Source organism: Rhinopithecus roxellana, chromosome 10 (genome assembly GCF_007565055.1).
Source record: "Rhinopithecus roxellana isolate Shanxi Qingling chromosome 10, ASM756505v1, whole genome shotgun sequence".
Taxonomy (NCBI): domain Eukaryota; kingdom Metazoa; phylum Chordata; class Mammalia; order Primates; family Cercopithecidae; genus Rhinopithecus; species Rhinopithecus roxellana.
This window is the reverse complement of record NC_044558.1, coordinates 30,058,677-30,083,270: the sequence shown is the minus strand read 5'-3', so window position 1 is coordinate 30,083,270 and position 24,594 is coordinate 30,058,677. Positions and strand designations below refer to the sequence as shown.

Here is a 24,594-nt window from a genome sequence, read left to right as displayed (position 1 = left end):
TCTCCACTGGAAAGAATGATAGGTGTAAACTTTGCCAGCAGAGCAGGCTGAGCTCTGTGAGACAGTCCTACAGGTTCCAAGGTCCCTCTGCCATTATGTGTTACTGCCAAGAAAGCAGCATACTATTGTGAAAAAAGTTTAATCCCCGTTTCTGCCCTAGAGAGCCATATTACCTTAAGAATTAAACTCTTCTGATGCACAATTTCCTCTCCTGGGGGTGGGAGTGTGTGTCATGAATCCTGTATTGTAAGACTTAAAGAATTTAACATATGTAAAATGCCCCACAAAAAACTGGACACCCAAAATGTTAACTTTTTTTTCTTCCCCTATACGAGTTTACACCAGTAAATTTCCATTTACTTGAGGCACTAAAAGTATCTTAGGATATTAGTTCACTACAGAGAGTTCTCTCAGAAAGGCTTTTCAAATTTCCTGGGGCCACAATGTATTGTTGTTGGTTTTGTTGTTGTTTGCAACAGAGTGTCGCTCTGTTGCCCAGGTTGGAGTGCAATGACACAATCTTGGCTCACTGCAACCTCTGCCTCCCGGTTTCAAGCGATTTTCCTGTTCTCCTGTCTCAGCCTCCACAGTAGCTGGGATTACAGGCACGCACCACCACGCCTGGCTGATTTTGTATTTTTAGTGGAGACAGGGTTTCACCATGTTGGTCAGGCTGGTCTCCAACTCCTGACCTCTGGTGATCCACCCACCTCGGCCTCCCAAAGTGCTGGGATTACAGGCATAAACTACCGCGCCCAGTGCCCAGTGCATTGTTTTTTGAGTGAAAGAAATCAAAGCTTTCTCCTGGGTAAGGGCCATGCCCCTCAGTGCCTTTTAGTGGCAGTATATTGCTGAAGTTGCTGCTGTAGTATGTGCTAAGACAGGAACATTCCTCATAGAAACTGCAATCACTCTGCAGTGCAGAAGAAAATAAACTGCTCTTGTGCAAGGCAATGCTGGTTTGTAAGCATTGGAGGTGAGGTGTGGTCATTTTTCTGTTTGTCGTCACAGGGAAAAAACAGTGAAGAGTCTAACTTCTGGGAACTAAGACAGATCAAAGAGGGCTTCCGAGTACCTGATTTTCAGCGAGGAGAGAATCAGAAAAATCTTACTGGACATTTACTGCCTGCTGGGCACCATGTTGGTGATTTACAAACTTTCTCTTATTTAATACTGATAATAAGTTTGTGAAAAGTGTAACAGGACTATTTTACAAAAGAGAAATAGTTCAGAGAGGCTAAACAAAGTCACAGAGCCAACAATTAGCAGAGCTGTATTATGAATTTAATTCTCTGACTTCAAAAACCTTCCCTTTCGAATCCCCGCCCCACTCTCAAATCCCCATCCCAAGCTGTGACAATTTGTTATGGCTGGTTAAACAGAATAATGTATGAAGTTTATAACATTTTGAGTACTAACTTGGCTAAAATTATTAATAGACATTCTTGAACACACTCTTTACAGAATTCACTTCTACAAAGTTATAGAGCATAGAAGTTTTTTCAACTTTTACTGTTTGAAGATTGACTCTAGACTCTAGAAGGAAACCATCAGTTCCATCCTCTATCCTACCCAAGAGAGCGAACCCTTAATTTCATTGAGAGCACCGATCCCAGCGTGTATGTGTATACCTGGGGACATGGGAGGAAAATGTTAGCTTTCTAATTATCTTTATTTTTAACTAAAAAAGAGAAGGAAATTGAATTTTAATAATGAATAATAGTTGGATTGATATTAGAGCCTTCATAAGACCCCTTAAGATGAGCTACCTAATTTGTTAGCCCAACTTGGATTAGAGAGAATGCAACATGTGAAGTTCCATTACAAAATATAAAGTTCCTGTCTCAAAATGTAATTTTAAGATTTTCAAAATAGTGACAGCAAACATTAAACCAATTTCAGGGCCCTTTTGAGTGTGAGGACCTGTGAAACTACCCATGTTGCATACCCATGAAGCTGGCCCTGGTCATGTATAATATTCCATTTATGAAGTATCCCGCGGGAAGAGTGACATTTAACTCTTTTGGTAACTCAGTATATGAGGGAATGTATATGTATTATTTTACCTAGTTTACCTAACTAATTATCACAGAATTGAAGTAGCTAAGGAAGATTCCTACAAAGAGACTGTGGATTAAAGATAATATTTATCATGCAAGCCCAAATGGACGTCAAAAAATTGGCAAGGCTGACACATTCATCATACTCCTGGAATACTCCTGTAGCCATACTAGGAGGTAAAAATAACAACAAGGTAATCAGACCTGACAAAAAGCCAGACCAGTTTTTTTAAAAAGCATAAAAACTTAAAATATATACTTAAAACAACTATCAAAAGAGAAATACTTTGTCCTAAGTGTATATTTTATTTATTGAAAATATCTAATGATAATAAGAAGCCTTAGCAATTAGCAAGGTTTTGAAAATATTGCTTATTCAATATTTATCTCATGCTTTTCAATTTCTCATTTTATTTATGTTTATAATTTACATAATTAAACAATCTACATTTAAAGGTAAATACATCTGTATTAGAGTGGAAGCTCAAACATCTTTCCTAAAAGGGACATTTGTCCAAAAAGTTTGGATATCTCTAGTCTAGAACAGCATCTTCCAAGGAGGATTAATCTTCTATGACATGGTATTACAGGTTTGGATCAAAAAGGGTTGAAGAGTTCTACAATCAAAGTTTAGGAAAAGTTGTCCATACAGCTCCGTCTTCGTAATTGTCAGTGAAATTAGCATTAAGGCCCTAAACATTTATGTGTTTAAAAATCAGTTTAATTTCTTTCTCATACTTATTTTAACAGAGAACTCTTTTTCTGAAATCTTTAACTACTTTGATACCACTTCTGTTTTCTAGAATGTAACCTGGAAAATACTGTTACCGCAGGACTGCGTATTTACTGCAAGAAAATCTCTATTTGTGTAGCATACAAATTCCAATCCAAAGCTACAGATAGGAATATTGTGTATATTGTAGTTATACAGACTAGGGTTTGAATTTTGGCTCTGGCACTTTTCGGTAATATTATCTTGGAATATCACTTAACTTCTTGGAATATGTGCTTCCCTGTTTGTAAAGCAGAGCCAGTAATATTTAGTCTGTTGGTTGGTTTTACTGGCCTTGCCTTACAAATAAAGAAATTAATTTAATAAAGATTAAATAAGATAATACATATGAGTGGTCTAGTATAGCACCTGGAACCCAGCAGACACTCAATAGAGGCTTTTTAGCTTCATTACCATAGTACTGTGTGATTTTTTAAAATAAAAATTGGATATATTTTGTAAATATTTTTGCCTACAAACCAAAACAACAAACAAAAAACTCCCAGTTAATAGTTGATAGCCTGCTACAATAACCATTATTAGTACTGGTATGCAATAGGGATAAATATGGAGAAGTCAAATCTATAGAACTTCATTACAGTCAATATTTTAAACTGTTTTCCCAGTTATAACTTTTCAAAAGATAATGATATTGAAAAGATACTGATTTGAGTTCATTTCCAGAGATCCCAGAATTGCTAAACGATAAAGATAAATCAATTTTATAAGTTATTTCCTACATGCCTATCAGTATAACAAGTTAAGATGAGCCATCAGTAACAATGCTGCAGGGTGACTATGGCACGTGGGCATTAGTTCTCCTATAAACTCCATCAGCTGCCCTCCCGAAGACCTCCCCTAAAGGCTTATAATGTGGGAAAAGAGGGTGTCCACCATGCAAATACAGCTTCAAGCCCATGTCCATCCAGATTGCTGCCACAAATTCTAGAACTTTAGAATGCAGTGCAGGTTTAGAGATCTTACCAGATTCTGCACCATGCACATTCTTTCACTTCTCAGTTCAGCTACTAGTCCATATATATCCACAAAATCATGGTCATTTATATGTTGTGTTAAATGGTCCAGAGCAATAAAAACTCCAGTTCTTCCAACTCCAGCACTACAGGAAGAGTAAATTACATGAAAATTATTCAGCAAAGCGTTGTTCATTTTGATGGGGATAAAGATAATGAGCTATGATAGCAATAAATTCTAACAGTTTCTTCTCTTATTTGGAGGCAGGTTTTCTTTGGAATTTCTTTGGATTTTTAATGGTTACCAAGACTATTTAAACAAGGCAAAATGATTATCATTAATATGCTATCAAATATTTGAGTTTCTCTTTCTTTAATCAGTGGAGCTTAATCTCTTATTTCTTAATATTTTAGGGGGTGTTGTTGAAGTATAGAGATTTTTTTAAATCACTGAAAATTCTTAATACCAGAGACTCTGTATTGACCAAATATTCAGTTATCAGCAGAAATGCTAAACGTTGCAAATGTCAAATATTTAGCTCATATAGCATTTTCTTTGCTTCATTTTGAAAAATAGTCTTGCAATTGTCCTTTTCACTTTCTTTCTCAAGAATTTATTTTGCCTCCTATAGATAGTAAAATTGAAAAACTATTTCCATTTAAAAACTTATATGAACACTCAAAGACAGGCACATGCTCCACAGAAACTGTTAACTGATAAACCTCACAAGATCAATTCAGAAATTCCTATTATCAGAAATTCCTATTATCAGAAAGACAAGATTCCTAAGAAATTAAATAGTTAATAGAGGAAGTTAATCTAAAAACTTTTTTTGAAAGGTCATCTAGTCTTATAAATATTACTTTGAACCACATGAAACTGCCATTTTTGTAGTTCTGTAGTAAGAAACGTTCAAATATTGGCAATTTCTTATGATTTGACCTAAGAAATTGTGAACCTACAACATAAAACTGATTATAGTAACATGTGTACATACATGCCACACAGCAATTGAACTGTCAAATATATTTTGAGTGTCAAACACTGTTCTGGGCACCTGGGTCATAGCAGTGGACAGTGTCAAACACTGTTCTGGGCACCTGGGTCATAGCAGTGGACAATGTAAAATCCCTGCACTTACAGAGTTTATAGTCTAGAGGAAAACGACACATAAATAAACAGACAAAGAATGTGCCTGGTGGTAAGAAGTCCCATACTGAAAAAAAGATGAATCAGGTTAAAGAGATAGAGGGTGATAGGGTAGGATAGGGTCAGCAGAGAAACCTTCTCTGCTAATGTAATATTTGAAAAGAAACTCGCATAAGGTTAGGGAGCACACCATGTGGGTATCTGGGAGAAGATCATGGTAGCCAGAAGCAGCAAAATGAGAACAGACCTGAGGTGGGAGCATTTTCGAATGTTCAAAAATCAGGGGAGACCAGGGAGGTGATACAGTGATGAGTGAGGGGTAGCCAGGGATGAAAGTATTTGCTGGTGGGTTAGATGTGGAATGTGAGAGGAAGCAGAATCAAGAATGACTCCAGAGCTTCTGGCTCAAACAGAAGGGACTTGCTTTTTACCAAGATAGGGACAACTGAGCAGGGGTGAATTTGGAGATTGAGTCAAGAGTTCTGTTTTGTACACATCAAATTTCTAGAACTTTTTAGTCATTCAGGCTGTCAAGTTGAATTGGAAGCTAAATGTAGAAGTCTGAAGTCAAGGTGAGAAGTTGGAGTTAGAGATAAATATTTAGTAGATGGTTTTCAAATGATATTTAAAGATGGTCAACAATATGAATATACCTTCTTCTTATCTCTTATATATTTAAATCACAAAGGAGGAGACTCTACTCTTTTTGAGGCTAAAAAGGAGAAAGTACTTTTCTTTTAGTGCCCATGGCAGTGTATTTGCATGATACAGAGAAACTGAAGGCAGTTACTGTCCATCAAAGGTTTTACTCATCAATGATGCCAGCATAAAATCAATCACTGACCATAGAAGCAAATCGTTATACTGTTTTTAGTATATACTATTATATTAAGCTTTTTACCTATATGAAGGGATTTGAAATTGAGAAGGTAAAAATGAGGCTTTTGCTTTTTCTTCTCATGTTTTATAAATACAAGCATTGTTCATATATTTTTATAATGAGCAAGCATTTATGTATTAGTCTTATAATTTTAAAAATCCAGGAATGTATAGAAAATTTATAATCATTTAAACTACATATTGAGGTTTTTAAAATAAAAGTTTAAAAACTGAATGAATTTCTTTTTTTACGTACAGTATTTAACCACATTAATTATAGTACACTCCTGTTAAAAAATATTAAAAGTTATTTTTACTTAAAAAAATTTTTATTGTGGTGAAAGATGAATAACAGAGAATCTACCAATTTGCCCATTTTACATGTACAATTCAGTGGCATTAAGTATATTCTCAATGTTATGCAAATATCAACACTATATATTTCCAGAACTTTTCATCATCCCAAATAGAAGATATTAGATAATTTTTCATCTCCCTCCTCACTAGTAACCACAACTTTACTTTCTGTCCCTATTTATTTACCTATTCTGAGTATCTCATTTAAGTAGAATCATGCTACATTTTCCTCTAATCTCCAAACTTTATGTGCGAAAGAGACTCAAGCCAAGACTGATTTAGCTCTATCATGTCAGAAAACATAAATCATACCAATGAGTCCAGAAATTCTAAATGTGATGCCTCTGAAGATGGCAAGCTGGAAGAAATTTACATGACCATTTCATAAAAAATAACCAATGGAATTATAATAATAAAAAGACCAATGGGTTCAAAGGCCATTTCCGGTGTTTAATAGATGTTTCTAAAAATATCGCTTTCTTACCTGCAGTGAACAATCATAGGTGTGGTGTCATGTGCTCTGCTTGTTCGAACCAGCTTCACAAAGTGAATTAGAGCGGCACTATTCTCAGGAACCCCATGCTCTGGCCAGGCAGTAAAGTTACACTGTTGAACAGTCATGCAATCCCCATGCTAGACAAAGGGACGGATTAATGAATGACAAAACTATTTAAGTTCCACAATGAAGGCTGAAGGCAATTGTTCCAGTTTTTGAAGGTGATCTTTTAAAAATGACTATTTACCAAACGAAACAAAATGTTTTCATTATTTCCTATAAGAGAGATTTTTACTGTTACAATAGAGAATTGCCTTTCAGTATGAATGAAAACAATAAGAAAGCTTGGAAATAAATGTTAATATAGAACATTAATATTCAAACATAGCATGCTATTTTGTCGCACTCAGGACAACAGGTATTGAAACAATTTTGACCCAAAACTTAAATGAACATTTTTCACAAATTATTCCATACACAGGTATTAAGTGTCTGTTACGTGAAAAGTATAAAGATCCTTATATCATATTCTGTGTGTATAGGGATTTATATAAACTGATAAAGTGAGATCCCATACTACCTTTTCTATATTGGCTGCAGATTAAATAGAAAATCAAATTATTGGCAGGGCGCAGTGGCTCATGCCTGTAATTCCAGCACTTTGGGAGGCCCAGGCGGATGGATCATGAGGTCAGGAGATGGAGACCATCTTGGCTAACAAGGTCGTCTCTACTAAAAATACAAAAAATTAGCCAGGCATGGTAGCAGGCGCCTGTAGTCCCAGCTACTTGGGAGGCTGAGGCAGGAGAATGGCGTGAACCCAGGAGGCAGACCTTGCAGTGAGCCGAGATTGCACCATTGCACTCCAGCCGGGAGACAGAGTGAGACTCCATGTCAAAAAAAAAAAAAAGAAAGGAAATCAAATTATTAGGATTCAGGAGATGAGTGACTTGGGAAATTGCTGTCTCAAATCAAATATTACAGTTTCTTCATTAAATAAAATAAAGCTGGTAATCTCGGCATTTTCTCTCCTTTTTCTGCTCTTGTCAACCTAAGAATGTGATGCTAATTGGTTAATACAGACTTTAACTAGAGTGATCTGGAACAAATACTGTGACATTGATACTAAAGTTGGATATCGATTCAAAATTCTGTTCAGAAGACAGTACAAAAGCATTGTTGAATACACAGGTGTCCTTGAAAGGGATAGTTCTAGAAATCAATTTTATTTTAGGCATTTAGATCCTTCATATTTTATACCAGGTTCCCTTGTCCCCCCCTTTTTTTACCCTTTCAATTTTCAGATCCCTGATAGTCCAATCTATTTGAACATCCTCCATTAGCTTTGTAATCACTATATCTCCAAAGACGGTAACTGGCTTGTTGTCCTCTGGCCAATACTGATGGCATCTGATCTGCATTCAGAGAAAATCATCAGTCATAACAGTCATTGTTATATTGATATATATGTATATCACAGTTATTACGACTAAGTTAAATTTACTTTATAGATGCCAGGTTATTGATGACTCACAGTATTAGGTGAAATAGTCACACATATGTTAACACAATTGTAAAACAACATTTGTGAAAGCATTTTCAAATAACTTACCCTTCCTTTTTCAAAACACTGTGTTAGCATTACTAATGTTTTTGCTCTGGTTTCCCACACCATTCTCCAAAAATCTCCAACTGTTCCTGGTAGTGGACCTTGAGTAGCAATAAATTCGTTTGGACATAAATAGCCCTAGAAGGATATAATGAGAAACATTGCATCACTGTATTCATAGATACAGTGTTTTAGTTTTCAAAGAATGAAACAAATGCTGGTTGTAAAATTACCTAATATTTTAGAATATCATAAATACTAGATAATCTTAAATACTCAAAGTTTCTAGCATCTAAATTTATCCTCACAATCTGATAGACTACACAACAAATGGTTCTCAAAATTTATATCTAACTTTTGAATAAAACATTAGGGACTACATAATAATAATAGTTACAATAATAACATAACTTAATAAAGGTCTTAAGTCTGAGTCTTCATAGCAGGCAGTTTGCTAAGCATCTTATATTCAATATTCTTATAAAAACATTGGAAATTAGTACTAATATTATGCACATTTTATAGATGAAGATATTGAGGCTTAGAAAGGTGAAGTAACTTGCCAAGATCTCAACACTGCGAAGGCAGGTTAAGCCCAGAACCAGCTCTCTAAACCCACTCCATGATGTTATTGCCATATATTTATTGGTTGTGCAGATATATGTATACTCTTCCTCTAAGAAATTACTTATCTACTTAAACTGTGGCATTAGTCATTAGTCTAGTGGCATTTACTGTCTGGAATTCTGACCCAAGAAATACATGGTAATATGAAGGTTCATTTCACTAATATAGTAAACTCATAGGACATGAGATCTGTCTTAAATCTGTTATGACATCCTTGCGGATATTTATCAAGTTGCTCTGAAACTTGGTCTATTTACCTGGAACATAAAAGCATGACACTTGAGTTTATATAATTGTGAACAGTATCTGTGGATTTCTTTTCAAGAAAGGTAGTGTATAAGTGAAAAAGTAGTAATGGAATGACATCTATTTCAAACAGGAAGATGCTTCGAGGAATGAGGAATAAAAGGTAAAATTCACTTTTTTACATTGAAATTGTCTCAGTAGTCAGAGAATAGTAACACACAAAAAATAACATATATTTAAGTTTTCCAGGGACTCTAGAATGTAATCCAGCAAGTTTATCTTACTTTAAAGAATAATGAGGAGGCACTTTAGGTGATTTTCCCAAATTGCAGTGCAAGCCAGGCACATTTGCTTGTGGAAAATCTTGAGTCTCTTAAATACACAGTATACTACAGCATTTCTGTCTTTCCAGTCTCAGCCGAAAGACCTAAATATGTAGTTCATATGTAAGGGATCTTTTCTTATTAAAAATAATATATGTTGAATGTAGAATATTTTGAAAATTTAGAAAAATATGTAATAGAAAGTAGAATTCACCTGTAATACCGCTATCCAGAGTGAAGGACCATTAACATTTTGGTTGATTTCTTTACAGATTTTTTTAAATATGCACATTCTCCACTCAATCAATATTTGTGAGTGACTATTACGTTCCAGGCACTATTTTAGGAGCTGAGGTTTCATCACTGACCAAAGACACTGAAATTCCTACCCTCATTTATTTTATCACTAGGAGAAATAGACACTGTCTATTAATGTATATTAAATATGCAAATTACATAGAATTTATAAAAGTGGTAAGGGCTATGAGAGAAAGTTTTCAGAAAATAGGCTTTTCAGAAAATAGTTGTTCAGAAATAGATTATTCAGAAAAAATAAATACCTCATGAGAATATGCGATATTTATTTTTCTGTTCCTGGCTTATTTCACTTACCGTAATGTTCTCCAAGCTCATCTCCAAACTTCACATATCACTGGTGATATGTGAAGAAAGTTTTGAAGAAGGAAGGAAGTGAGGCCTGAAGGATTTGGGGGAAAACAATTGTGGGTAGAAGGAAAATCAAGTCCAACCACCTTAAAGGAGAGGGGTGTCAGGAATGTTCTAAGAACAGCAGGTGCCTGGTGTAGAGTAAATGAAGGGGAAGAGTAACAGATAATGACCAGAAAAAGCAGGGAGGATAAGTGGTGCTTTAGGTCCTAAAAGGTAATTATAAGACTTTGGTTTTTACTCTGAATGATACAGAACGTCACTGAAAGGTTTTGAACATAGTGTATAGTTTAACAGTTTCACGTGGGCTTCCATAGACCAACCTATGGGAGTTTAAAAGGTGAAAGGAGGGAGAATAGTTAGAGGGTTCTTGTAACAATTCAGCCAAGAAATATTGGTAGCATGGGTGATATCAATGGAGATGGTGAGAAGTGATCAGATATGGATACATTCTGAAGGCAAAACCAACCGAATTTGCTAATAGATTTGATATGAGGTATGAGAGAAACACAGAAATTAATAATGACTCCAAAGGAAGATGGGGAAGACTCCAGGATGAGCAGTTTTTAATCATATTTTCCTATTATTCTGACATACAATAATTGTACATTTTTGTGGAATACAGTGTGACAATTTTGATACATGTATACAATGTGTAAATAGTCAAGTCAGGGTAACAAGCATATCCATCTCCTTAAACATTTATCATTTCTTTGTGTTGGGAACATCCAAAATCTGCTCTTGTAGCTATTTGAAAATATACAATATATTGTGGTTTATTATAGTCACACTACAGAGCTATAGACACTAGAATTTATTTCTCCTATCTAGCAGTAATTTTGTATTCATTAACCAATCTCTTACTCTCGCCTCTTCCCCTTCCCAGCTTTTAACCACTATTCTACTCTCTACTTTCATGAGATCAATTTTTTCAGCCTCTGCATAAGTGGAACATGTATTTATTTTTCTGTTCCTGGCTTATTTGAATTATCATAATGTTCTCCAAGTTCATCCATGTTGCCACAAATGACAGGATTTCATTCTTTTACGTAGCTAAATAGTATTTCATTGTGTATATATAGCATATTTTCTTTATTCATTTATCTGTTGATGAATACTTAGGTTGATACTTTATCTTGGCTATTGTGAATAGTGCTGCAGCAGTTATTGCATAAGCATAGATATCTCTTTGACATACTGATTTTCTTTCCTTTGGATATATACCCAGTAGTGGGATTGCTGGGTCATAATGATGGTTGTATTTTAGTTTTCGGAGGAAAACTAAATAGTGTATAATAGTATATAGTAATTCCACTTTCTCTGCATTCTTGCTGGCATTTGTTGTTTTTTGACTTTTTGATAATAACCATTCTAAATGGGGAGAGATGGAATTTCATTGCGGTTTTGATTTGTATTTCCTTGATGATTAGTGACGTTGAGCATTCTTTCCTGTGCCTGTTGGCCATTTGTATGTCTTCTTTTGAGAGATGTTCATTCAGCTTATTTGCCATTTTTAAATTGGTTTTTTTTTCTGCTATTGAGTTGAGTTCCTGGTATATTTTGGATATGAATCCCTTGTTGATGAATAGTTTGTAAATATTTTCTCCCATTTTGCAGATTGTCTCTTCATTCTGTTGATTGTTTCCTTTGCTGCGCATATGATTTTTAGTTTGATATAATCCCATTTTTCTATTTTTGCTTTCACTGCCTGTGCTTTTGAGGTTTTAGTATGAACAGATTTACAGGGAAAATAAAAAACTCACATTGGACATAGTACGTTTGAAATCACTATTAGATATTCAGGTAGGAATGCCACGAAGGCAATTAGATATATGACTTTAGAATTCAGGAAAAGTCCAAACTAGAAACATAAATTTGAAAGTAGTCAGCTCATATCTCTTACTTAAAGTTGTGAAAATTGGATGACATCACTGTGATGGTTAATACTGAGTATCAACTTGATTGGATTGAAGAACACAAAGTACTGTGTCTGGGTGTGTCTGTGAGTGTATTGCCAAAGGAGATTAACATTTGAGTCAGTGGACTGGGAAATGCTGGATGCTTCCTGCCCTAGAACATCAGACTCCATGTACTTCAGCTTTTGGACTCTGGGACTTGCACCAGTAATTTGCCATGGCCCTTTGGCCACAGACTGAAGGCTGCACTATCAGCTTCCCTACTTTTGAGATTTTGGAACTTGGAATGGCTTCCTTGCTGCTCAGCTTGCAGATGGCCTATTTTGGGACTTCACCTTGTGATTGTTGAGTCAACACTCCTTAATAAATGACCCTTCATATATACATCTGTTCTATTAGTTCTGTCCCTCTAGAGAACCCTGACTCTTACAATCACCAAGAAAATGAGTTTGGAAGAGATAGTGAATTCAAGTATTGGGCTCTAAATTATTTTGTTTGCAGGTCTAGAAGATGAGATAGAACCGATGAGACTAAGATGAAAGAGTCAGAGCTGCTGAAAGGTCAAATGAATTGGGGACTGAGACTTGAAGCTAGTTTTCTGAGTAGTTAATTGGTGACCTTGAAAATAGCTGGTTTGGTGTTGTGCTTGCTTAGTATCCAAGTCTTATTTGAGGGTGCTGAAGAGATAAGAGAAGGGAATCGAAGATAGTAAGTGTTGACAATTCTTCAAGGGGTTATAATGTAAATAAAACACAGAACAATAGAGAAGTAGAGAGAGACCTGTAATATCAAGATATTTTTATGATGTAAGAAATTACAATAGATTTGTTTAGCTGCTAAAAGAGAAAAATTCATGATGCAGAAAAGAGAATTCCTCAACCCATGTTCTTGAGAGGCAAAGGGAGAGGTCATGTAGTGTCCAAGTGAAAGGGTTGGCTGTTATCAGAGGCTAGGACAGTTCATACGCAGCCACAGGAGAAAGACTGAGTATATGGACACAGATGCAGACAGGTAGGGGACCTTGTGGATGTTCTCTTTTAATTGCTTTTGTTTTATCAGTGAAATATAAACAAGGCCATCAGATGTAGGTGAAAATGAGGAACATAGTGTTAGGGCCAGAGGAGAAAGAAGAAGGAGAAAGAATCTCCCAGAAGAAAGGGAGACTGAATAGATTAGGAGGCTGTATTTTTGAGGTTAGTGGCCATGAGTTTAAAGTGAGCTATTTTGGCATGATCATGAATTTTTCTGCAATATACATCCAGTAACACAGAGAAGAATCCATGGAGGGTTTTATTTAACAAAGTTTGGGGATTTAGCAAAAGAGTGAGACTATAAGAGATAAATTTGAGAGTTGAGGATATATACAATACAGGAAAGGAAACAAATAGGCATGCAAATCAAGATGAGCAAGAAAAAAAATGAAGTCTTGATTGGGTTAGGAAAAATGGAAAATTTGATAGAATCAAAGGGCTGTAGGTCAGAGCAGGGTTGAAGAATTGTCAGAGTCCAGTGATCTGAAAGAAGGATTTGGACAGATAGTGAGATAACTGCAATCAAGATTGTGGAGAGGCTACAATTCTTGGTGGTGAAAAGGTCTAGGTTGTGAACATGGCAGAAAGTGATGAGGTCACGTGGAAGGCAAGTCACTGCAAGAGAAGAGGTCCAGAAAGTGATGGGCAGGGCTATGTGTCAATATTTTATATGAATTTTGACATCATCAATAATTATGACAGAAGTAGTGATGAGAGAAGAGCAGTGATACTGGAGTGAAATCTTCAAGAAATGAGAGAAAGTGACTTAGGGGATGGTAATTAACTTCCAAAAAGAGCAATAGTGTGTCCCATGCTTGACGGCATGAATTCAAGCTGGCAATTTTAGGGCAGAGGGATAGAGAATGATATGGAGGTGGCACTGAGGACTGAGGCAACTTGACCCTTCTCTGTGCTGAGTACGTATGGGAGGGAATGCAGACCCACTAGTGAGCAGGGCCAGAGAGCCAGTACCTGTAAGGGAGGAGTAGGTTCCACACAGAGTAATATAAATAATATATCACATATTATATACTAAATATTATACTGTATATTATATATATACCTATATATAAATAATTGGGATTATTCCTATACAGTCTTGTTATCACTTATTTACAAAATTAACATTATATGATCTCAGTTTTCCAGGATTTGAAATATTATTTTATATTTCTTTTTAATACATATGTCTATGTATTATCTGTTATTAAAGTATATCTTTATATGGTCACATTTCCCCCTTGATTTTCATGTAAAGAAGCTAAGACACATTTAAGTTTTCTTCCTGTAAAGGCCAATTTATTTCAGAAAACGGTAAAGCACCAGATAAAATGTTTGCCCAAAGGTGTTTTGGAGATATTTCCATTGTATCTTATGAAAATGAAGAAAGTATGTCAATTCTGTTTACTATTTTTGCTTCTACCTTTGAATATGCATGTGCAAACTTTTGACTTTTCTGAGAGGAAACTTCTTGCCTGGACTTTTGCCCTTCAATTGGAATATAGAGTTTGCTGGTTTGTAAAGCACTGTGATACATGGAACAAAGTGTAAATTTCATTCCACATGTCAACTTTCATTACGACATTTACCCATGGATGGTACTTTTCATTGCAGTCCTTAAATTAGTGAAGAGATTTTCCTCTGGATTAGCAGCCAGGAAAATGTAGAATCTACTACCATGAAACATCAACAACAATAAAAATAACATGCATTTTTAAGTGCTTCCAATATGTGATTCAGTGAATAATTGAAATACGATTTAGTAGCAATGAATAAAGTAGGGTTGAGTATTATTCCTGCTTTATCAGTGTAGAAACTTCACTCAGAAAATTTCAGGTCATACAGCTACAAAAATGCAGAGAAGGAATTTGAACTCAGGTCCATTTGAACTCTGAAGCATATGTATTTACCCACCTAAATATAATCCTCCTTTTTATAAACTCAACAATTATTAAGTGCCTACTACATCTCAGGTATTGGAGAACTACATGCTAAAAAAGTAATTTAAATGCTGCTTCCAAATCAATATTTTTATGCTTTATTCTAATCTCATACAGCAGTTATTCAATTATATCCAGTGAATTTGTATATGCAGATATAATTAGTTTTAGAATAGCATATGAGATGGAGAAGGTCAAACCAATCCTTTTTTTCTTCCTTTGAGATTTAACTATTGTGAATGTTGGATGGTGCAAACCTAAATGATAATCTGCATACTTTCTCAATAATTCTAGCATTAAGTTTAGTGAGGATAAGGTATTTCATTAAATTTGTATAGAAGAAGGCAGTAAGTATGAATAATGAAAACAACGTATAGGCCTAGAGACTAGAACACTCGTTTTGACTTTAGCCCTTTCTAATAGTGTACCCTGTAGAGCAGACTATTTAAATTAGCTAATCTTCAGTTTCCTAATTATAAATTAGAGATAATCATTATTTTCTTGCACACCCCAGAGAGTCATTTTGAAGACTATTTGTAAAATAAGGAATGTGAAATGGCTTTGAAAATTTTGAAGTGTAAATGTAGATTGTTTAGGTTAAAGTTTATCCATATTATACAGGAGATAATGACATCTTAGTGCTTATCAATGTCCTTGAACAGGTTTTTTTATTTACCCATATAAGCTCTGGGGAAAAAAAAAAGTAAAATGTGCAGTTTATATTTACTCCAGCAAACACCCTCAATTGCTTTATTATGCTAAAGAAAATGTGTTGGGCATTGATGGTGATATATTTGTATATGCCTATATGTATATGTGTGTATGTATACATATATGTGTGTACATACACACATATATGTATATGTTTATATACAAATGTATACATATGGGCATATACAAATATATCACCATATTCTATATTGTTTGATAATTATTCTAAAATTACAATATATTGGGTCCTATTGCTAAAGGAGTGAATAGTGGGAGAATTTATATACATGCATATACATATCTAGACACATACATATAAAATGCACATGTTTATATATGTTATAAACATACAAATATATACATATAAAATATAACTGTATATACACATATGCAAATATATTTATGTATACACATTTCACTTTTTCAGGGACACAATATCCTTTAGTATTAAAATGCTCTATCGGCCGGGCGCGGTGGCTCAAGCCTGTAATCCCAGCACTTTGGGAGGCCGAGACGGGCGGATCACGAGGTCAGGAGATCGAGACCATCCTGGCTAACACGGTGAAACCCCATCTCTACTAAAAAAAGCTACAAAACACTAGCCGGGCGAGGTGGCGGCACCTGTAGTCCCAGCTACCCAGGAGGCTGAGGCAGGAGAATGGCGTGAACCTGGGAGGCGGAGCTTGCAGTGAGCTGAGATCCAGCCACAGCACTCCAGCCTGGGTGACAGAGCGAGACTCCGTCTCAATAAATAAATAAATAAATAAATAAATAAATAAATAAATAAAATAAAATGCTCTATCAACATAGGAACAAATCTGATGTTTCTAACGTTACTGCAACCATTTGTATGATAGCTTTTAATCTCTAGTTGTGTTAAAAGCTGTCATTAAGTTAAAGTAATTGCAGGCATCTCAAGTTGACAGGAGAGAAATTTTGAGGAGACTTCCTCAAAATTAATTATAAACCTCCCTCTTATACCTAAAATCATAGTATTTTCACTTTTGGCCCTCTTGAAAACATTTCTAAACTCATTTGTACAGTTGGTGGCAGATTATGGTGCTGCAATATCACTTCTTCTTCCTACCTCTTTCACAGTCTATCCTTCATCAAAATCTTCTAAGCCTTTCCAAGTCCTAACTCTGGGAGCACCATTCTCGAGAATGGCCAAGGGCAGAGGAAAACACACATTGACATGTTAACCTAGTTATAAACCCTGGGCTAAAGTGTCCCAGTCTTAACACACATCCCTCAGACCATATGCTGGTCCTCCTCTGTCTCTTCCCCAGACTTCAGTTTTTCCTGTTTCTATCTGAACAGTAGTTATTTTGCTTTCTTTCCTACCTCCCTCTGTAGTTCTCTTTCCTTTACCATAGCTTCCAAAGAAATTGAAACCGAGAACCCATTCACAGATGGCCTCTGTCTTTTGCTCCTGGGAAAAGTGTTCATGAACTTTCAACTGGAAGTGCTGTTGAATAAATTTTGGGAGTAGGGGGAAATTGAGATACCAGACATTCTTTCTGAGGTGAAACTGTGTGAATATGTAGGTGGAAAGTGAGGGCCACTACAGTATCATCGCTACATCTATTCCCATCTGTTCTTGGCATCCCAAACAAAGGAGATTTCTTTGAGTGCTACAGTACACTTCCAGCCCCAGTATGGAAATCTGCTTTTGTAAAGTGCCTTCCATATGAGCCTGCTTACCATGCAGCTCAGCAATGATTATGCATATCATTACATTGGGTCATAGTGACTTTGTTGTAAGATTTATTATATTACAACATCACTTGATTACAGTAGAATATATATCTTCAGCCTTCCTAGTTTATTGCTAATACCACGTTATCATTTGCTCATAGCTGTATGCTGACAACCTATCATATTTAAAGGGGACACTGGGGATTTGTGAAAATTACTTTGCTTACATAATCTGTGTGGTTCAGCTACACCTACTAAAATTGTCTAGTTTTATTCTTAATTATATTTACATCCTGTACTGGCATCTCTTATGGAATATTAGGCAATATGAGCTATTGATTTGTATCTACTTGTTGGTGAATAAAAAATGATACAAATCAATAGGTCACTGATACAACCAGTTGTCCTTGTCCTGCTTGATGGCATTTGATTATTAGAGTAGTGATTACATTTAAATATCTAAACACATATATGCATCATTTTGTAAATCCAAGTAAAACTTTAACATGCTGTAGAGTTTAGATTACAATGGAAATTGTAAGCATAAGATTTCACCAAAATGTTTATATTTTGAATTACATTTTTAAGGGAATCAATCATTAGATACATGAATAAAATTTACCATAATAGTAAATTTATGTCATTCTTTAAATACAGATTTAAAGTTCTAGCATAAAAAAATAGAATGAAATTTAAAGAATACCTTAGCTCCTCCAAACTTTCCTTCACTTCTCTGGTTAAAAAGTCTTAAAGTCTTAAATTCTCCCATTATTCACTCCTTTGACAATAGGACCCAATATATGATTGCAATTTTAGATTAATTATCAATCAATATCAGATTTAGTACTAATTAATTTTTTCCCTCCTTGACAAAGGCTTGGAGGGAATGGGACATAGCACAAGTATGTTTAATGTTGGAGAAAGGGTGGAACATCATGTAACAAGAGCCCTAATAGAGCTGAAGGAAATAGCGGGCATGGGTGAGAAGACCTATGGATAAGAAAAAGCCTATGGAGAGTGTGGGCAGCAGAGGAAATCTTCATGTGTTTGTAGATTCACCATAATGAAGATAGTTAAGTTTTCTATGCATTAGAATTTAAGTCAGTGGGTAAGAATGTAGAGGGACATAACTTGGTTAAAAAAACCCCAACAACTGTAAAACAGAGTTGTTCAGAGATAGAATCATCTGCCTTAGAAAGAAGTGGATGAATCAATGCCAGGAGAGACTGATGGGAATTTTTTAGAGTTCCAAGGTGAATGGTCAAATTAAGGGTACTTCCTTCTTTAAGATTCCATGAATGTGCAAACCAAGTGGCGGTCTTGAGTGCATATAAGGTTTCAATGTACCTATGATGGTGATGGCATTATCACTCACTTGAAGGACTGCAGATCTAGAAGGGAAGAGCTGCAGAACAGATTTTCATGTTATATAGACATAACTGTCCATTTAATAATTTTTAATTCACAGAGATTGGCAAACCTCATTATATATGGAGAATACATTAACAAAGCATATGAATTACTGGAAAGACCAGGGATGTGTAGCCTGAAGTTGAACATCTGCCATGTACTGGTGAAATAATTTTTGATAATTTAGTATCTCTATTAGGCATATCCATATCCCCATCTATTGGAAAGATAACACAATTTCAGTAATTATGTTTTATACAATTACAAAATACATAAAAATAGTAACTTACAGAAATATAGCTGGCATTAATATAATCTGAACCTGGAACACTAGCGTCAGCTATCAGCTTTACTCTGTTGTTATTATCTAGAAGAAAATATAAGGAATAAATGCTAATTGGCTTTTTAAATTGTTACTACTTTTTTTTTTAACTATAAAAGTAACACAAAGGAGTTCATAATATAACATTCCAATTTCACAGATGGCGGCAAATGTAAAAAAGTTATTTATTCTCTCATACTTCTACCACCCAGAGACAATGACTATTAATATGTCCTTGTATATATTTCCAGAATTTTCTATACATATTCTTTGTATTCTAATTTTCTTTAGCTATAAATGGATATACAATCTGTTCTGCAAATCATTTTTTAAATTGTGTCTTTCCATATCAGCATAAACAAAGATATGTAATACATTATTTTAAAAAGCTATACAGTATTTCACTGTTTGAATATAACGTAGTTATTTAAACTTTTATTATTATTTAAATGATCCACAATTATAAAATGCTGAATAGACATAATTGAAATTTTTGCATATATGTAGGAGTAAACTTGTAGAATATATTACCAGCAGTAAAATTTTTAGATTATATATATGCATTTCAAATTCTGAAAAACATTTCTAAATTGTTCTCTAACAATTCACACCCTGAACCAAAGTGTTTGAAAAATTCTGTTTCCTCTTACTTTAACTATCACAAGGTATTATTAAACATCTTATGTTCTTTTGACAAATACAAATTGATGTCTCATAATATTTATTTTGATTTCCTCAAATACAAGTGAAACTGAATTTCTTTGCTTATGTTTATTAACCATTTTAATGCCTTTTCTATTAACCGTCTTTCACATTTTCTCATTTTTATTTTTAAAAAGTATACTAAAACAGAAGGCTACATAGAGCCTTTTGTCATATGAATTAAAATTTTCTTCTTAGTTTGTCACTTGTCCTTGACTTTGTCTATCAATTTTACCATACAAACATTTATATTATTATGCAATCAAATTTCTTATTATTTTTCTCTATGACTTCAGGATTTTGTACCATTTGTCAAAGTTGTTTGTCATTACAAATTATTATTACTTTTACAAATGATAGTTTTTTCTGAAAATTTCATGGATTTTTCTCATTTTAAGTATTTCAATCTTTGACCCATTGAGACTTTTTTTTTTTTTAGGAATGAGGTATAGATATATCTTTTATTGTTTATCTGTTGTCGTTGGAACAGCAAATAGTATCAATTTTTTTTTAACATTTCATCTTTTCTCCCTAATTCGGAACACCACTTTGTTTTCTAGGTAGTTGGGTCTATTTCTAGACCATTCATTCTTTTCCATTAATTTATCTGCCTATTCTTTCTTTCAAATTTCTAATTACTAGTTTTTAGAATATTTTAAGAGCTAGTAAAATTAGATAAACTAGATAAAATTAGATACCCTGTACTCATTACTTTTCTTCAAAGAAATTATTTTTCCTGAGAAAGTTTACCAGCTTGATATTAAAATGGAAACATCCAGTAATAATTTTAGCTAAACATGGAAATGACATGAAATATCCACTGCTTAATTGTTTTGATGGGTTGTCTGTTTGTTTTCAAGGAGGCAAAATGGGTAAGCAGGATTGGGTCTGAATTCCAGATGATCTGCCTACCATACATATGGCCTTGGGTAAATTGCTTAGCTTCTCTGCTCCTCGGTTACCTCAGCTATAAGTTGTCATTATAACACAGATTTTGTATAATCCTCTTAAAGAAAATAACACTGTTTCTTTTCTTATTGATTGAAAAATGAACCTGTATTTACCATGGTGAAGCACAATTCGGCCTCATTTGTAAAACGAATTCATGTAAGTGCACATTTACTCTGATTTTCAATGAATATTTTACAATGCATTTTTTAATGTTCCATAGGAAAACACTGCTATGCTTGTAAGGGAAACTAATGCACAAAGCTAAGTGAGAATATTGCCTTTGCATTTGATGCTAGGTCTGTCGGAAGATGTCAAACAGGTTCATTACTTGGGTTAAATTACAAAGCTAAGAAACTATTAGGTCTACAGTTTCTTGCACCTGCATAAGTGAACTTGTGTGAACAAACTGAAAACCATGTATACTAACTTTAGTTAAATATGAACAAAGCAAAAGAAATATAATTTGATAGTCACTGCCTATAAAATACATTATTATAATTCAATCAATATAAAATAAAATAAGGAAACAACAAAAAAAGTTAAGATGGTAGGCATTTTAAAATACTTCCTAGCTAAACCAAAACCAAAAAATGCACATACATGGTTTTATGTTTGGAAAGCGGTTTTTTGCTCTATTCCAAGGCAGATCAGCATCAGTTGAAGAAAGATCCTGAAGAAATTTTGGTAATTCCTGTAAAATAAAGTCATTGCAAAGTTTACATTTATCAGAAGTAAACAAGAAATTTCACTTATTAAAAGACAGTTATTTGTTCTAAACTTTTTTTAATTTGTAAATTAAAAGCACTTATCATAACTGTGGAAATGAGATCAAGTTAACAGTAATGAGTTTCCCTAGGCTTTCACCAAAAATAACCTGAATAAAGTTGCTCAGTTGGGCTATTGCTCTTTCTAAGATAATTTCTTTGCACTTTGGGAAGCCTTAAGATGCGGCAACCATGTTAGTGACCATTCTACATATGTTACTAATGGTTTCATTGGGTACACACTATTGTTTAATATTTTAATGTCTACTTAGTAGGAAGAGGGATTTCAATGATTTATTTTTTGTTTTTTCTCCTCAGGCAGTGTGATTTCGTGCCTATTAATTGGTACAACATTGGTCAGTTTGAGAAGATGCCAGAGGTCAATTCTTGCTCTCAGTAAGCATTGTTAAATCAATAATAGAATGCAAAAGTGCGATTAAGAATTATCAGATGTAGATGAAGGGTCAAGAAGATCTATTATTGACATTTGATGAAAATTTATGATATTATTTACCTATCTTGCTCTTGGCAAAGCAAGCATCATTAAAAAGTCTGGTATAAGAAAATATGTTCATTATTTTGTTGAGCTGAAAATTTACGTGTATGAAATTTATAGTTTTCCATTTTAGAAATCTCAACTTACCAAATTCCATAAAAAGCACTAAACATATGTGTGTTAACAATTTTTCAACATCAATATAAATTATTTCTTTTAATTAGATAAGTTTCCCTTTCTTATTTTTTCCCAAAATTAAAATCTGGACAATTGTTTACATATGGGTATGTATTAATGGACAGGAATAGTGTAAGATCTGAATTCTGATGTGTTGGCACCAAAGGCTTACAAAAACTTTTTAACCTAGTAAGGAGTCCTAGAACAGCTTCCTCATGTCAAAGTTTTGGAAATACATAAAGAAGGGAGAAAAAAGGTGAGTTTAAAAGGACTGAAAGAGCACTTATATTTTATAATTATTTCACAGAAAAGTTTCCATTTCTAGATTTAAGCAGCTCTGGCTTTGGTAAGCAATGCTCAAACACCAGGTTGATGGTTTGGATGGTAATGTTACACTGGGCAGGCTTATCCTTACCAGGGTGCACAAGGCCACAATTCACCCTATTTAGCTCTATCTCTTTTCAGTGGTACCCGAGATGAGTTAGACTGTTTTTGCATTCCTATCCTTTTCCTCTCTCTGGAACACCTTTTTTCCTTTACCTTCTCATTAGACTTCTGCTCATCCGAAAGTTCATCTTTAAAGTCACCTTTTTTATGAAATCTTTTCTGGTTGATATACAAACAGATTTGATCCTCAATCTTTATACATATCTCCATCATGATACAGTAAATTTGTAATTTTTACACATCTGCAGTTCTTACCATAATATGAGCTTCTTTATCGTAGAATTTATCATCATAATAGCTAATATTTGTGCCAGCTACTGTTCTTAGTATTGCTTTTATTCAATCATTTTATATTCATAATTTAATAAAGTAGATATTATCATTTTATAAATCAAGATATTGAGGCACAGAGAGTTTAAGAAATTTGCCCAAAGTCACTTAGCTGGTAAGTGCTGATTTAATATATATCAATGTGCCAAATACAATGCCTATCACATAGTAGGAACTTATAAATATTTAAGATGTCAGTGAATATATCCAGAGTTAAAAAGTTTATCAAATATATGCACCAAAATGTATTTATTAAAACACAATAATTTAATAATTTGCTTTAGAAATTCTTAACAAAGCATTAGACAAAACACAATTTTTAAAAAGTTCTTAAAACTATGGTCTTCAAAACAGTTAAACTAGAAACTTTCTCATATATGTGAAAATGTTATTGCTAATAAAACTTTTTATCTACTTGGTCATGCATAATGTAATTATATTCGCTCTTATTCTAGTGAAATTACACTTTTGCTCCTGAAAAATTGAGAATTCTTGCCGTCTAAAGGCTAGGAAGAATTTTATGGCACCATTGATTTTGTTAAGTCCAGACCGATATTTCTTAAGAAGCATAACCAAAAGGCTGCAGGAAATACCATTAATCTTTTCTCATTTTTGTTATTATTCCCTAAGAGACTGAAATATTATAATTCTGAATTATTTAATCCAATTGTTTTAGTCTTTGTTTCAGAAGTTCACACACTGGGAATTTCATGGAAAAAAATAAAATAGAAATAATGTTTTTGGTGACATTTAGAAATCTGTCTTTCTTAATAACAAAATAATCACCTAAGTTATAAAAGATGCTTATAAGTCTTAAAGTAGCTTGCAGATTTGATATCTACCTTATGTTTTTAAATAATTTCAGTTTTATAGATACACAAAATGTTAAAAACAATAAAACTATTCCCAACTTTTAAGTAGATTTAAAGTGACAAATTCTTAATTTTAAACATTTTCATTATATGATACAGCACTTATTCCATAGTAACTTTAAAAAGATCCCTGTAAAACATGGACATTGTTTATATGGTTTTTAAAAAATTTTTAGGCAGTTCTAGAAATAATTTTCTTATAGTTTCTGGAAGCATCAAGTTCTGGTCTCACATTCATCTATATCACTAATGTAATCCAAGTAGGCAAATGTAAAATGAAATAATTTAGTGTCTCAATGTAAAATAATTACTTAAATATAAACCTACATGTATAGTATGACCTAAACCTTGAACACACATACAAAACCTAATGAATGTATCATTCTATATTTGCATCTACATCTGGATGAAAGAGCAGAGAAGAGACAAGGTCATGCTGCCAATACAGGGGAGGTCTGAAGAAGAGCACCTTTTCCTGACACAGTAGGTGAATAATTCTGATCGGGTTGCACCAGAGGCTGCCCAGTGTAACATTACTATCAAAACAATCAGCCTGGTAATTGGGTATTGATTATCAAGGCCAGAGTCCTTCATGGCCTTGCATGCTTAAAATGGACATGAAATGTGACACATGAAACGACTGGAGGTCTTGCAATGTTGTGACAACT

The 24,594-nt window shown here is 34.0% G+C and overlaps 1 protein-coding gene across 1 annotated transcript in view; it reads right to left on the bottom strand.

Moving 5' to 3' along the window:
- The window catches only part of PTPRQ (protein tyrosine phosphatase receptor type Q), a 220,149-nt gene that overhangs the window by 3,134 nt on the left and 192,421 nt on the right, over positions 1 to 24,594 (bottom strand). The window contains exons 38-43 of the mRNA XM_010383675.2: positions 21,441 to 21,531; positions 19,156 to 19,232; positions 8,301 to 8,435; positions 7,978 to 8,103; positions 6,677 to 6,825; positions 3,817 to 3,952 (exon numbers count right to left, since the gene is read on the bottom strand). Of these exons, the coding sequence (XP_010381977.1) occupies positions 3,817 to 3,952; positions 6,677 to 6,825; positions 7,978 to 8,103; positions 8,301 to 8,435; positions 19,156 to 19,232; positions 21,441 to 21,531 (714 nt within the window). The remainder of the gene's footprint in view (positions 1 to 3,816; positions 3,953 to 6,676; positions 6,826 to 7,977; positions 8,104 to 8,300; positions 8,436 to 19,155; positions 19,233 to 21,440; positions 21,532 to 24,594) is intronic.